This window comes from Cynocephalus volans, chromosome 10 (assembly GCF_027409185.1).
Source record: "Cynocephalus volans isolate mCynVol1 chromosome 10, mCynVol1.pri, whole genome shotgun sequence".
NCBI lineage: Eukaryota > Metazoa > Chordata > Mammalia > Dermoptera > Cynocephalidae > Cynocephalus > Cynocephalus volans.
This window is the reverse complement of record NC_084469.1, coordinates 127,073,529-127,089,077: the sequence shown is the minus strand read 5'-3', so window position 1 is coordinate 127,089,077 and position 15,549 is coordinate 127,073,529. Positions and strand designations below refer to the sequence as shown.

The following is a 15,549-nucleotide window of genomic DNA, read 5'->3' as shown; positions in this document are numbered from 1 at the left end:
TTATAACGGTTTTCTAACTAAGGAAATATTTATAAACACTGTCTCTCTTAGTTCTTGAACAGACTCAAAGTGTGTTTCCTTATATTCTCACCCAGAGAAAAATCAGAAACAATGACCAGACATCCCACAGCAGTATTCCAACTCCAGCTTCCTAGTTTTCTGGAAAGCTCCTTTTTTCATAATGATCAGTTTGAAAGAAATTATCACTTTTCATTTTCTCAGTTAACTTTGGATTAAGATTTCTTGTGGTTAAATTGTGGGCTCCTCTCCCCTGCGACTGAAAAAGCCCTAAGGCATCCTGCTGTAATATTATTATATTAAAATTGACTGCTCATTAAACAGTTATGAAGGTGCCAGGTACTAGGCTAAATGCTTCATGTGATTGCTTAAGAGGAAGAAATTATTATTCTTCTGTGTTATTGTTCCTTGATAAGTGACAAAGAACTCAAGTGTAGGTCTCTGAGTCCAAAGCTCAAACTTGCAAGGATGTGAGGTGAGAATGCTGTGCTAGGAAAGCGTGACAGAGAAGCCAGGTGCCTTTGTCCTGAGTATGAACCACATGCCTAGACCTGAAATCCACGGGGTGTGGAAGGGACTCCCCTTGGTTTGCAAATGGCTCTGTCAGTCTGAGCACTTTGGTGGCATACATAATGGGTAAAGTTGATGGGTGGTATATTAGTTTCCTGTCACTACTGTGACAAAAAATTAACCCTGTCTTAGTCTGTTCTGGCAGCTATAACAAAGTATCAAAGACTGGGTATAAACAACAGAATTTTATTTCTCATAGTCCTGGAGACTGAGAAGTCCAAGATCAAGGTGCCAGCAGATTCGGTGTCTGGTGAGGGCCATCTTCTGGTCATAGAAGGAATCTGAGCCTTCTTGCAGACTCCTCACATGAAGGAGAGGCACACAAGCTTCCTCAGGCCTCTTTTTATAAGGACACGGATCCCATTCATGAGGGCTCCACCTCATGACCTAATCACCTCTTAAAGTCCCTATCTTTTAATACTATCACATTGGGGATTAGGTTTCAATATATGAATTCAGGGGGAACGCATACAGTCAGACCATAGCAGCCACAAACTTGGTGACTTAAAACAAAACAAATTTATCTTACAGTTCTGAGGTCGAAAGTCCTAAAATCCCAGTGTTAGCAGGGCTGTGTTCCTTTGGAGACCATAGGGGAGAATCCTTTCCCTTGCCTTTCCCAGCTTCTAGAGGCCACCAGCAGTCCTTGGCTCATGGCCCCTTCCTTGCAGCCCTCTGACCTCTGTGTGCACTGTCACATCTCCCTCTGCTCCCACTGTCACCTTCTCTGACTCTGACTCTCCTGCTTCCCTCTTATAAGGACCCTAGTGATTAGATTGGGCCTACCTAGATAATTCAGGATAAGCTTCCTATTTCAAGGTCACATCTGCAAAATCCCTCTGCCTTGGAAGGCAACATAGTCACAGGTTCCAAGCATTAGGACGTGGGCATCTTTAGGGGCCGCTATTCAGCTGACCACAGATGGAGCCCACATTTGGGACAGTGAAGAAGGGAATCCCACCACAGATTAGGCGTGCCAGCCGCCACACCAGCCACCTCCCACTGTCACGTACCCTCCTCGGCCTGCTCAGGCTGGGAGCTAAGCTGCTGAGGGCTTTTTCTCACCTTCCTGTCTCGGTTTCCCCCATAGAATGCAAACGCAGGGAAGCTCTTGAGAAAGAGAAGGAGCGTCTCCAAAATATGGATGAGGAAGAATATGCTGCCTTGACGGAGGAGGAGAAAATCATGTTCGATCGGGAGGTCCAGCAGGCGCTCCAGGAAAGGAAGAAGAGGTCAGAACCACGGGCTGGCCAGAGCAGAAGCCATCCTCAGGGGGAAGCTCCCTCGGAGAACAGGGCTGGCCTAGCGTGCTCTCCCCTCTGCTCATCTTCCAGAAGGGCAACGGTAGCCACAGAAGACCCTGGAGGATGCCTGCTAGGGGCAGGAAAGCACATCTTGCCCATCCAGGGCACTGGGTGCTGCAGCCTTTCAGGGTCTCTTCCACTCTCCTCTGCTTCCTTCTCACTAGGGATCATTTGGGACTAAGGGGAGCTTCTGTGATGTAATTTCTGGCCCCTGTGCTGTCCTGGGGTCCCTGTTGGCTCCCCTGACAAGTGCACCTTGGGTGTGGCTTATCAGCCTCTGTGCCTAGGGGACCACAGCTGGTGGCCCAGTGTCCTCTCCTTTGACATGGGTGTGGCAGTTTCTCCTCAGAGCTTGTCCATTTCTCCTCCTACCCCGCCCTTGCCTCACTCTCCTATGAAAGGAGATTGGAATAGAAATGCACATGGATTTTTAATTCCTCCTAGTTGAGTTTCAGTGAGTTTTGCTAAAAGACCATTCATTCTTTCTTTCCTCCTTTCTTTCTCCTTTCTTCCTTCCTTCCTTCCTATTTACCCAGCTTTCTTTTGTTCTTTCTTTCTTTTTATGCCCAAGAAAGCATTGCCCTCTGTCCCTCCGCCTGGCAGTCCCAGGCAGACGAAGGGCCTGGGCAGGAGGGCCCTGATCTCTGTTCTCTCTTCCTGGTTTGATGAAGGGAGCTGGAGAGGCTGGCAAAGGAGATGCAAGAAAAGAAGCTACAGCAGGAGCTTGAGCGACAGAAGGAAGAAGATGAACTGAAACGGAAGATCAAAAAACCAAAGCAGGTTCCAGTAAAGGAGGAGCCGCCCCTGAAGAAATCTCAAACAGCAAGCAAGCAGGTAGCAGAGGGTACTGCTTAACAAGGGACAGAAGCAGAGGGTCAGCCGCTGTAAACAGCCTATCTATCAACCCAGACATTTCCCCTCCAGAAAATGGACCTGCACACGTTTGGGTTTTGTGGTGGGCAGGAGGTAGGAGGAAAGGAACCAGCATTTATTGGACACTGATTGTACACCAAGTGCCATGCTTGTGCATTACATAATCATATCATTTTGGCATCCCAACCACCACGCGAGGTTCAGAGAGATGAAGTCGCAGTTCCAGGACCTCACCCACTTATGTCTGACCACTGCCCCCTGCAGGCGCTGGATGCTGCTAAGTAGGCCACTGTAAACGTGCCTCCAGTAAGCCTCAAAGTAGATGAAGCCCGTGTGTTCAGTCAGGAGCATATAGCCTTGACAACAGTCAAGGAAGGTGTGCCGGCACAAGCTTATCTGCCAGGCAAGTGCCAGCAGTATGTCAGCCTTTCATGCTTAGCAGTCACATCCCTGCCCACTGTGGCACAGGAAGGGCAGAATAGCTAGAGCAGCCCCCAGGGTAGTGATCATGGCCGAGGGGTACAACTAGCTCGTGTGACCAGCAGCTCTTCCAGCACCGTGAGCGCCAAGGAGGCTGCTAAAGCCAGGCTCCCGGACTAGGTGCAGACTGGACCAAGAAGATGAGTGACAGACAGTGGCAGCAGCCAGGGGGACATAAGGGCAGAGGAACCAGGGTCCAGGGTTCCATCTGGTAGAGCTCGAGAAGGAGCAGGCTCTGAGCACACAGAACTGGGCACAGGTTTGAAATGCTTGATGCTGCTGACCTGAAGGAAGCACATGACCTCTCAGGCTGAGAACAGGAGGGGGAGCCCAGGAGAGGATTACAGGGACCGATGCCTACCTCTCCTGGGGGATTTTGTTCATGAAGCCAGGAGGGAGACTTTGAGTAACGTGTGTTTCAGCCATTCTTTTGGCAATTTTAAAAGTCAGTTTCTTCTTTGGAACAAGTTCAGGATAATCTATGCAGAAGTTACCTTCCCAACCTAGCTTTTCGAGGACAGTATTTCATTTACCATTAAATGAAAGAGTATTTGGAGCACAGTTAACCTCAAATTCTGCCCATTGACTTTACCATCAGGGTCTCCAGCTGGAATCTGTTGGAAACTATTAAGTGAGAGCATGTGCATCTCCCCTATTTTACTCAGCTCAAGTTGTTGTGACTTGAGCACTTCCCTAAGTCCCCACTAGCGGGTACAGGGCAAGTACCTTCATGTGCCTTGTTGACCTTGGGCAGGGGTGGTAGGGGCTATCTCACTGTCGTCTATTTGGGGACAAGGTTTTGTATCATTTGAGCTTAGCACAAAACAGTCAATCACATTCCCTGGGGGGTACTTCTTGAGACTCTTCTTGGACTAATGCAGTTGCTTGGACGGCAAACACTCTACCTTTAAAAGAAAAAAAAACCTGCTGAAACTAGATGCCGAGGTGAAAGGGAAGGACTGAAGACTTCCCGGCTTCCTCGTCAAAAGGGCTGTTCCAGCTCTTGGGGCTTCAGCACCATTGAGTTCCCTCCCTCTGCACTGGCTTCCATCTCTCTTCTCACCAGCCTCTTGCTTTTAAGACATTCTCATGCTCAAGAATTACCCACCTTTAAAGAAAAAAGAAGCCTCCAACCCTGGTGGCCCCTAACTAGCAACCTATTTCTCTCCTTCCCTTATTAATTAAAAACTTCCAAGAATCGTCCCCACTTGCAGGCTCTACCTCCTCACCTCCCATGCATGCTCTGACCTTTTCTCCCCTGACTTCTGTCTTCACCACTCCCTCAAATCAAAGGCTCCAGCCTCTCCGTTTCCAGATCCAACATGCGTTGTTCGTCCTTGGCTTGCTCGACTTCCTCCTCTGTGAGATCTACCCTGGTGGCCGTACTCTTCCTTTGAACTCTCTTCCCACGCAGTGTCCTGACCCCATCTTTCTGGCTGGCTTTCTTCCTCTCTCTGGCTCCTTTTGGACCCCACCTCCTTTGATCCTTGTCATCCTGCAGGTTCCAGCCTGAGCCATCTTCTCTTCTTACTTGGCCTTTTGTCTAAGGATGGCCCTATCCCACACATGACCTCCTTGCTATCTACTGGTCACACCTAATGGGATGGGGGCAGGGGAGTGGATCAGGAAGAGCTTTGCAAGTTCCAAAGGGAAGCGCAGGGCATCCAGCGAGTCAGCCCAAAAGTGGATAGAGAGGAAGGCAAGTGACAAAGGAAAAACAGCTAAACAAACTTTTTTGACAACTGACAGCTACTGTTTACTGAGTTCCTGCTATGTGACATTCCCTGCCGGGCACTTTGAATAGGTCTCATCACCATCTACCTCTAGTCTTCACAACACCCCCTAAGACAGGTGCTCCTATTATAATCACTATCATCTTAGAGATGAGGAAACTGAGGCTCGGCGCAGTTAAGCAACGTGCCCGAGGTCCCATGGCCAGAAGGGGGCAGAGGCAGGACGCATTCGTCCAGCTCCGAAGCATGCGCTCCTTTCCCTGGGCCTCAATGCCACCTCTCAGTCCCCTAGTCATCCTAGACCTCAACCCCACATGTCCATCCATGTCACCTGACACTTCCTTCAAACTGTTCCTCAGACACTCAAAGCACAACAAGTCCCACACTGAGTTCAACATCTATGCCGTCTTCTCCCCCAAACCTCTTCCTCACCTTGTATTTCCCTCCAACCCCCGCCCAGCTCCCAAGCCCAAATCCTGGCAGTCAACCTTGAGGCTGCCACCTTCTGCACCCTCACCCCATAACCAACCAGTCAGTGACCCCTGGTGCAGGACTCCAGCTCCTAAATCATTCTCAAACCCATCCCAGACAAGGGCTCTCCTCCTTACCTCTAGTCCCAGCAGTCTCACCCCTCCTTGTGCTGCTGTGTAGCTAAGTGCTAATCCTACCATCACAACCCCTGGCCTTCTCCTGGTTCTGGAAATGGCATAGGAAGAGTGAGCAGTTTGCAGAAGCAAAAAGTGTATTTTTCTGCTTTTCTGTGTTATTACAAAATAAGCTTAATATCTTTGGAAGGAAATCATAGTGAAGAGACCAAAAGTGTCTTGCTTATAGCTGAATCCTTGCACACATTCATGGTTATATCCTTAGGATACATTTCTAAAGATGCAATTCCTGAGTTATAAGGTATGCAAACTTTCAAGTCTTTGACATGTATTGCTTAATGCCACTTTATGCTTCCCTAGTACAAAAGTGTGCCTTTTACCCCCACCTAATGGGTTTTAGCATTCTTTGTAATCCTTGCTAATTACATGAGTGAACAATTGATTATTTTTATTATTTGGATTTGCATTTCTTGAATTGTTAGTGATGTAGCCCTTTTTTTTTTTTTTTTAACATGTTTACTGGCTATTTGGCGTCTTCAGGATTTTATGCAAATATCTCAGAGAGGCCTTCCCTGGCCATTCCACTTAAAATTGAATACAACAAAAGCAAAAACAAAACAAAACAAAACAAAATACTTTTTATCCTCTTTCCCTGCTTTATTTCTCTCCTTAGCACTCATCACCATCTAGCAGGCCATATATTTTGACGTATTTTTGTTTCCTCACCCACCCCTGCAAAATATAAGCTCCAGGAAGGTTGAGGGAGGCTTTTGTCTGTTATGATCACTGGTGAATGGTGCCTGGCAAAAAGGCACGCAAAAATATTTGCATCATATGTGAATACATTTTTCTTTTGCGGACCACTTTTTACATTTCTAATCAGATTTCCTTTCATCTAATTTCCTTTTATCTCTTTAACTGTTTATCCTGTAAAGCCAAATCTACTGGTGAGTCTGATTTTCTCTATATCAGTTTCTCAAATCTTAATATGCACACAGATCACCTGGGATCTTGTTAAAATGCAGATTCTGATTCTGCAGGGCTGGGCTGGGGCCTGGGAGTACGCATTTCTAACAGCTTCCACACCACACCCATCCTCCGGACTCTTGGAACACACTCAGAGTGGCAAGGCTCTAGGCAACCACCCAGCAGCCAATATTAGCACAGTCTCATGTGTATAGATAGTCAGGAATATTTGAGTTGCAGGAAATAAAGCCCAATTCACACTGCATTAACTAAAAAAATAAAAATAAAATAAAATAAAGATTTATTGGCTCACATAAGTTAAAAAATCATAGCTTGAGGTTTGATCCATCCAGAGTTCTTATTTCAGATACTATATTTTTCACTTCTAAAATTTCCACTTGGTTCTTCTTAAAATTTTCTATTTCTCTGCTTAGATGTCCTTTCTTTTGATTTATCGTATGTGTATTTTCCTTTACCTCACTTGAGCATAGTTATAATAGCTGCATAAAGTTATTATCTGACAACTCCTCCATCTCAGTCATCTCAGGGTTGGTATCTATTAATTGTCTTTTCCTTTCAGAATTTGTCATATTTTTCTGACTCTGCTACATCAAGTATTTTTGTATAATATCCTGGATATTTTGAATATTATGTTGTATAAACTCTGTATTGTGTTATGTTTCTCTGAAGAATGTTGATACTTTCAGCTTAGCAGACAGTTAAACTTGGTTGGAAGTTTAATACTTTTGTATTTGCTGTGGGCAGAGGCTAAGGTATCAGTTCAATTCTTTAAACCTTAGTTACAAACTGCTTTCAGTTTGCCCCACACATACATGGTTCAGGGGTCAGCCAGAGATTTAGGTTGTTTATACACAGAATTAGGGGTTCCTCTTCTCTGGCTGCTTACTTTCTGGGGTTCTCCCTTCATTCTCTGGAGACCCTGGTTGTCCCAAGACTTCTTTCCCTGGCTCCTCCAGAATCAAAGTCAATGGGGTTTTTTATTACAGTTTTAGCCACCAGCCACTACCACTGCCATGACTATCTTCAATGTAAATCCACAAAAAAAGGGGAGGGAGACTCACCCCATGCCAGTATCTTGCTACAGGTTTCAACACTATTCCAAAAACTTACTAATTTGTTCAGTTTCCAGAACTCTCAGGTATTTTTCTATTTTATTCACTCTCTAGCTGCTACGTGTTGGACACTCCATTTGTTGGTTGTTCATTACTGCACACCAGAACTAAATAAGCCCCCATCTAGAGTTCTTGGCTCACCTGTGTTGGTTCTACTCTCTGACTGACACCTCAAAGTGAGAGCCTCTGAAAGTTCCAGCTTACATTCTCCCAGATCCAAATCCAGCTGGAAAGGAGTGCTTCATTAAAACCACATGTAGACCACAGTGCTGGTTTTCACTCTTGTCCCAAGTTGTGTCACATGCTTTCTCTGAACCAGTCACCATGGCCAGGAGAATGCCATTCTGTGAGTGGTCAGTTCTAAATCACCTGCTCACTCCTTGAGTAAGAGGTGTCACGTAGAGCAAGCATAGAGGATAGGAAATAAAAGAACGTTGACAAGAAAAAAATATCACAGATGCCCACTAAAATGGGGGATAGGACAGGGAGTAATAAATACATGTATCAGTCCAGAAACTCAAGTACTAATCTGATTTCTACTCCTTAACTAGCTGTGTGGCTTTGAATTTGTCCTTCACCCTCTGGGCCAATGTTTCCTTGTCTAAGAACTAGATGATTTCTCAGTTTCCTTCCTGCTCCAACGTTCCCTGTCTCTCAAAAAAGTCTGTTATGTCTTAAAAGAATTTTTGTTTACAGAAATCTAAACCACTCCAACAGCACACTTCAACTAAACCGAACCCTGTTTTAAACACATAAATGATGGTTTCTCACTGTAGAAGAAGAAAGCCTCACATTGGTTGTCCTTGTCTCTTCTCTTAACCTTTTTTCTATCCAAACGTTTTTCCCTATTCCCCCACTCAACCTTAAACCCAATTCTGTCCATCTCAATTTGCCTTCCTGCCTCGAATAAGTCTTTCTAGCTGTAATTTCTTACTTCAAATCCATAAAAGCAAATTTCCTCCCAAACATTATCCTTCAAAAAAAAAAAAAGATTTAAGTCTATGTCTATATTTTGGATAAGTGGTTTATTTTGCATTGGCCATTACTGTTATTTATTAACGTACACTTGAACATCTAGCAGAAATTTTGATATATGTAATCGCTTGATTAAATAGTTTGTGAACAGAATAGAAATTATTTCATTTTCTTCAGCCAGTACCTTAAATACATTCTGTCAAACATGTAAAAGTCTTGGAACAATTTTACCATATTTACCCCCTTCTAACTTACATGCTAATGGATACGTGTGTTTTACTTCTCAGTACATATTTTTAAACCCACAAACATCATTGTTATTGATGAAAACAACCAATACGCGTTTATATTTACCTGCATCAGCACCCTTCTCAGCACTCTGAATTCCTTCCCGCAACTCTGAGTTTTCATCAAGTCTCATTTTTCTTTTGCCTAAAGAACACTCTTGGGTGTTTTTTGTTTTTCGTTTTTTTGGTCTTTTAGGGCAGGTTCTTTGCAACAAATTTACTCAGGTTGTGTTTGTCCTAGATGTCTCTAATTTACCTTGATTTTTGAACGGTGTATTTTCTAGGTAGGACTCTAGGTTGGCAGCCATTTTCCGCCAGCACTTTGATAACATTTTTCCATCTTTGCCTTCCGTGTCGTTGTGGAGACATCAGCTGTCAGCTTACTGTGCTCCTCCAGTGTTAGTCTCTCTCTTTTCTCTAACTGCTTGTAAGGTGTTTCTTTCTGTCTTTAAGATGTCTCAACATCTTTAAGATGCTGTCTCTTTGTTCAACCATTTACTATAATTTGCCTACGTGTGGTTTTCTTTATACTTTATCCTGCTTGGTTTTTATATATATGTGACACGGAAACCATTAGCTATTAACTCCTCAAAATTACTTCTCTGCTCTTTTTCTCCTTTCCCTCCAGGATGTCAATCATACATGTGCTAGGCCTTTTTGCAAACTTTTCACAGTATGTCACTTGTCTCATGCTTTTTCTCTTTCGCAAACTTTTATCTCTCCCTGCTTCACACTGTATGTTTTCTTCTGACGTATTGCCTAGTTCACTGTTTTTCTTCAGTGAAGTCTAATCTGCTGTTTAAACTTCCTTTCAGTTCTTAATTTTGTTATTGCATTGGAAAGCCATTAATTCTTGTCTAGTTCTCCTCAAAATTCTTAATCTTGTCTTTTAATTCTCTCAACATATTAAACATTTTTTTGAAGTCCTTGTCTGATAGAGCCAATACGTGGATCCCCAGCAGTCTGTTCTGTCTGTCATTCACTCTTGGTTTATGATCACATGGTCTTGTCTCCTGGGGTGCCAGGTTTTTATTGAGGGCCAGATATTGAACAGGAAAAACTGTAGAAATAATTTGAGGCTCTGGATAATGTTATCTCCCTCCAGAGAGAATCACTGTTTAATTCTGGCAGACAGCTAGGCTAGGCGTGCTAGAAGTCAATTCAATAATTCAATAAAGATGAGATCATTTAAGACTGAGCTTCAGTCCCTGCAGAGCTAGGCTATTTCTGGTCGACCCTTACTCCGAAGATGGAGCCTTTCAGAGTTCTAACCCAGAGGCTAGAGCATTTACTGGGACCTCTTTTTCTCGGCAAGCTTGAAGTCTAATTTTTAAACCCCAGCCCTATGAGTCTATAAAAGCTTTGTTCAGCTTCTAAGCCACACTTTCAGCAACAAATGCCCTTGAGGGAAAAGCAGCCCAAACTGCTGCACCCTCCTCTCTGTATTTCCTCCTCTCCCACATCTCAGCCTGCAACTAATTACTGCCTTTATGGCTCTCCAGTGCTTTCAGACACATGGGTTTTTTTGTTGGTTTTGTTTGTTTTGGGTTTTGTTTTTTTTTTTAAGTGTTTTGTACAGATTTCTCACTTGTGTGTGTTGAATTATATCAAGTGATTTTTCTGCATCCATTGACATGATCATATTTGTTTTTCTTCTTTAATCAAATCATGTGGTAGGTTACACATTACATTATTGGATGAATTTGTTTTAGGATTAAAGGTTTATTCAGGTTTTCTCCTACTTTAAGAGTCAATCTGATCTCTCATGGTTTCTTTAAAAGTATCCATTTTATCATATATCCAAATTTATTGGCATAAAGCAACTCATGGTATTATCTTACTATCTTTTTAACCTCTTCTGTATCTATAGTTATGTCCTCTTTATCATTCCATACGGATTTATTTGTACCTTTCTCCCTTTTTTTTTTCCCCCTGATCGATCTTGCTAGACATTTGCCATTTTTATTATATTTCCAAAGGAACAACTTTTGCCTTTGTGGATTACCTTCACTGCATGTTTATTTTCAATCTAATTAGTTTTTGTTCCTGTCTTTTAAAATTTTCTTCTTTATACTTTCTTTATGTTATTCTTCTGTTCTTTTTCTAACTTCTTAAGGTGGATGCTTATCATATTAACTGTCAATCATTTTCCTTTTCCAATTTATTTAAAGTTATAAAAGGATTTAAAGATATATGCACTTTCAAACATTATTTTAGAAATATTCCTCAATTGTTGGTATTCAGTGTTTTCATTGTTGTTCAATTCTTAATATTTTCTACCATCCTTTATGGCTGCTTCTTAAATCTATGAATTATTTCTAAGTGTATTTTCTGATCTCCAAATGAGTGACTTCATTTTGGCTTTCTTTTTTTGATTTCTGATTTTAAAATACTATCTTCAGAGAACATGTTCTATGTCATATTGATCATTCACCTATGTTGAGCCTTGCTATATGGCCTCGTATGTGATCAGTTTCTGTAAATGTTCCACCTGTGTGTGAATAATAGGTATATTTTCTTTCTGCACCCACCCACTAAAACTCATTAATCATATCGTTAAAATACTCTAAATTCTTAGTAATTTATTGCAGCCTCCAGCTGCTCTATGCTGGGCTCCCGCAATCTTCCAAGCACAAATCTTTCCTCACTGGGCCCCACCTTCCATGCAGACCCCGGTATCTTAGCAGTGGCTCTCCAGACCAAGAGGGATACACTAGGACCCAAGTCCCCCCATCCCCCACACAAGCTGAAATAAGGTGCTGGAGCTCCTCCATAAGACAGTTTGGTCAGCACCGTCGTGTTGCTGTCTCTTGGGTTGTGTTCGAGATGGAGAAGTGGAGCGGGAGGAGATGCAGTCAGAGGAGGGGGAGGCCAGCCCCTGGCCAGTCACATCTCCACACTGGAAGCAGCCCTGGGCGCAGTGAGGAGGAGAGTTGTAACTGGGAAGGGGGACACCGGGCTGCACTGCAGATAGTGATCATTAGCCAGAATTGGCCTTTATGTCATCAAAGAATGGCCCAAAAAGCTATGGAAGCTACCCAAGGATTTCATCCAGGGGAGGAGAAAATCAGAACCCACAAAGCAAGTTTAAAAGGGCAATAAGAAAAAAGAATAAAGTTGGTTTCTCTATGCCCAGTTGATTGAGTAAATACATATTTTTAAAGGTCTGGGGTACAGCCAGATTCCAAACTCCCATTTGTTCCCAACAACACCCATTATATACAAAACCTGTATAAGTTTAATAACTTAACATTAGTAGAACCCTTACTCCATGGCAGGCATTACTCTAAGCTTTCTATGTGTATTCACACGTTTAATCTTCAGTGGTCTTCTGGGGTAGTTACTAATATTACTATCCCCATTGTACAGGTGGGCAGAGAGAGGCTAAGTCCTCACCCAGGGTCACAAAGCTAACATGCAGAGCAGCCGGGATTGGACCACTGCCCTCTATGGCCTATCCCAGGGCACTTGAAAGCAGATGCAGAAGACTGGTGTGTGCTGGTCTTTTCTCCTTGATCCTTCAGAACATCAGCTCTCAGCCAGGAGTACACATCAAAGTCATTCTGCACATTTTTCAAAATGCACAAGCCAGGACTCAGCCAGATCTATTCCAGGCAAGGAGCATGGAATGGATATTTAGAGTAAAGACCCCAGCAACCTGGGTGTTCGTAAGAGGTTCCTGTAATCCTATGAGGCCTCGTTATGAACAAAATGTCCTCTTGCTGTTCCTTATGCAATTTGCTCCCCCTTTAAAAACTACCTTTAAGCATATTTTATGTGTTTTGCCTTCTAGTTTCTTCCTTTAATCAAACCAGATGTCAAAGAGGCAGTAGAAAGGAAAGTATCTGCTTGGGAGTCAGTAATGTCTGAGAAGGAAGACGTAAACAAGAAAAAAAAGAACATGGCCGATACCAGCGTGTCTGGGTTTCCTCTTGCCCAAGAACAAGAGGACACCGAAGGGGACATCCAGAAGGACACTGACAAGCAATTGGCCCAGAAGTTTAAAATCTATGAGTTGAGTTTAAAAGATATCCAGAACATTCTCATGTGCTGGGACCGGAAGCAAGGAGTTCTGCTGCTGCACTCAGGGATGGAGGACGTGTCCCATGAGCCCGATGACCAGCGCCAGGTGCCATCGGGTGGGCGCAGGGGCCGCAAGGAGCGGGAGAGGGAGCGCTTGGAGAAGGAGCGAGCAGAGAAGGAGCGCCTGGAGAGGGAGCGAGCCGAGAGGGAGCGTCTGGAGAGGCTGAGGGCCATGGAGGAGCGGAGCAACGGGGATGGAGAAGGGGACGAGGACCACGAAGGCAAGAAGGATCTGGGTGTGCCATTCCTCAACATCCAGTCTCCAGACTTTGCAGGCTCGAGCTGGAAGCAGGCCCTGGAGAATGACAGGCTTCCCAAAGGGGATCAGGTACAGCCTCTCCTCCAGGGGGCAGAAGTGACAAATCAGGCAGCAGATGTCATGCTACTCATCACTAAAAGTGTTTCTTTCTACCTAAAATCCATGTCACCTTAACTGCATTAATCTCTGATTAATGCCCCTTAGAATTAAGATAATAATGGCTAAAAGGTCCTTTATCTACTTGACAAAAGAAAATGTATAGGAAGTTCCACAGATCTAATTTATTTCATCTAACCTCATAAAAAGCCACCTGTGTGGTTGATTTTTAATATTGACAGTACTGGTGCTACGAGATGGCAAGGCAGATGTTCTTTGGGGTGAAGCAAGAGATTCAGCTACTCCAAAATCTTTTTCCCACAAGCCTCCCTCCTACAGTGGCAGAAATTATTCTATTGATAGCTTTTTCATATCTATGAACAAAAGCATTGCAAATCCAAAAGCCACCTTTGGCAGTGATTTGGAGAGGATTATTAAAGCCTTTTGTCCAGGGACAAACTTTTTCTGTACAGAACTAGAAAGTAAATACTTTAGGCTGCAGGTCATACACTCTCTGTCACAACCACTCAACTCAAAGCGACCTCCAGCAATATGTAACCGAATGGGCATGACCGTATTCTAATACATTTGTATTTACAGAAACAAGTAGAAGCAAAGATGTGGCCAGGGCCACAGTTTGCCAACCTCTGGTTTAGTTTATCAGAAACTAGATGCAACCTTAAAAAGTAGAGAACATGCCCTGAGAGGGCCTTACAGCAGGCGAGGGTCTATGGGAGGATGCAAGTAATTCCTCGAGAGGGCAGGCGTGACATGATGTGGCCTCACAGTAAGAGTCCTGCTGCTGTGGTTCAGGGTGGCCCCAGCGGAGGAGAAGTCAGTTGGAGGACACGCACAACACCAGCTTCATTCATCTCAGTTTGGCCTCAGGCCAGCCTTAGGTAAGGAATTGTGGTGATTGGTTTTTTCAGAAATATGTTCTTTGAAAAAGAACTACAGCAAGAGCATCTTTTGCCTTGTTGTGTCCACTTCACACTCGAGGTCATAGGTTAGTATGTGGCCTGAAGAACTCCCTGACTCTGGTAATTTAATAATTGGTACAAATTATTTATCTTTTTCTTCACAGACATGGTAAATCCTGGGAGTTGCCTCTAGCTACATATTAGCCAGGAAAAGCCTTTAGCTCCCTGACCCACAGAATGAGAAACGCGGGATTACACGAAGGGTAGCTGGTTACATGCTAGGCCTGAAAGGCCCCTTGGTCCATAAAATGGACACTCAGGTGGGCTATAACATTTACTGTTGTGATAACAACAATTAAGCTAGGGACCGTATGCTTATTCTGAGGGTCTTTACATGCTGGCACTAAAGAAGTTGGTACTAAATTGTCAACCCACCTGCTCTGGAGATCGCTCTTTCATCATCTATGAGAGCAGAATGGGAGAATGCTGCAGGAATCAATTTTCTCTCTCTCTCAAGTTTCTTTTTGACTTTTCATCATTCCCATTCTCTACCCCATTCCCAGAACCTTTGGTTTTTTTTTTTTTTTCTTTTCTGTATTTGATCTGCTCCCATCTTAACTTTCTTTCACCAGTATAAGGTAAGAACATTTAAAAAAAAAAAAGAAAGAAAAGAAAAACTAACACGGAATCTGAAAACAGATGGAGCAACTCTATACGGTGGACATCAGAACCTTAAGAACTGATCTCTTTAAATTAAACAGAGATTTATTCAGTGCCTACTCTGTGCTAGGCCATGTGTTGTATCTACCTGATTCCTGTTCTCATAGGGTTTACAGTCCAGTTGCAAAGACAGACAATAGACAGTCACAGTAAAGTGTGACAAGGGCTATGATAAGAGAGGCATAGGGTTTTGCACAAGAGATTAACAATGAGCCTTTCCTTTAGATCCTGGACATCCTGGGTCTGGGTTCCTCTGGACCACCCATTCCACCTCCTGCCTTATTCTCAATCATCTCCTACCCTGTGAAGCGGCTGCCTTTGGCCACAACAGATGTCCTGAAGCATTTTGTGTTTGTGGTCCCACCATCTGATGAGCTCTCCCTAGTGGATGAAAAAAAAGAAGTAGAAACAGAATTAGAGCTCTCAGCCACCATGATCGCTGTGAAGGTAAACCGTGCGCAGCTTGTTCTCCTGACCTTGGCAGGACTTCAAAGGGCAGGGAGGGAAGGTCACCCACCACACGGCCA

At 43.7% G+C, this 15,549-nt stretch overlaps 1 protein-coding gene across 1 annotated transcript in view; it reads left to right on the top strand.

The window, feature by feature from the left end:
• HYDIN (HYDIN axonemal central pair apparatus protein) overlaps positions 1-15,549 on the top strand; it is a 364,550-nt gene that overhangs the window by 254,526 nt on the left and 94,475 nt on the right. The window contains exons 43-46 of the mRNA XM_063112309.1: positions 1,679-1,820; positions 2,564-2,726; positions 12,738-13,355; positions 15,248-15,469. Of these exons, the coding sequence (XP_062968379.1) occupies positions 1,679-1,820; positions 2,564-2,726; positions 12,738-13,355; positions 15,248-15,469 (1,145 nt within the window). The remainder of the gene's footprint in view (positions 1-1,678; positions 1,821-2,563; positions 2,727-12,737; positions 13,356-15,247; positions 15,470-15,549) is intronic.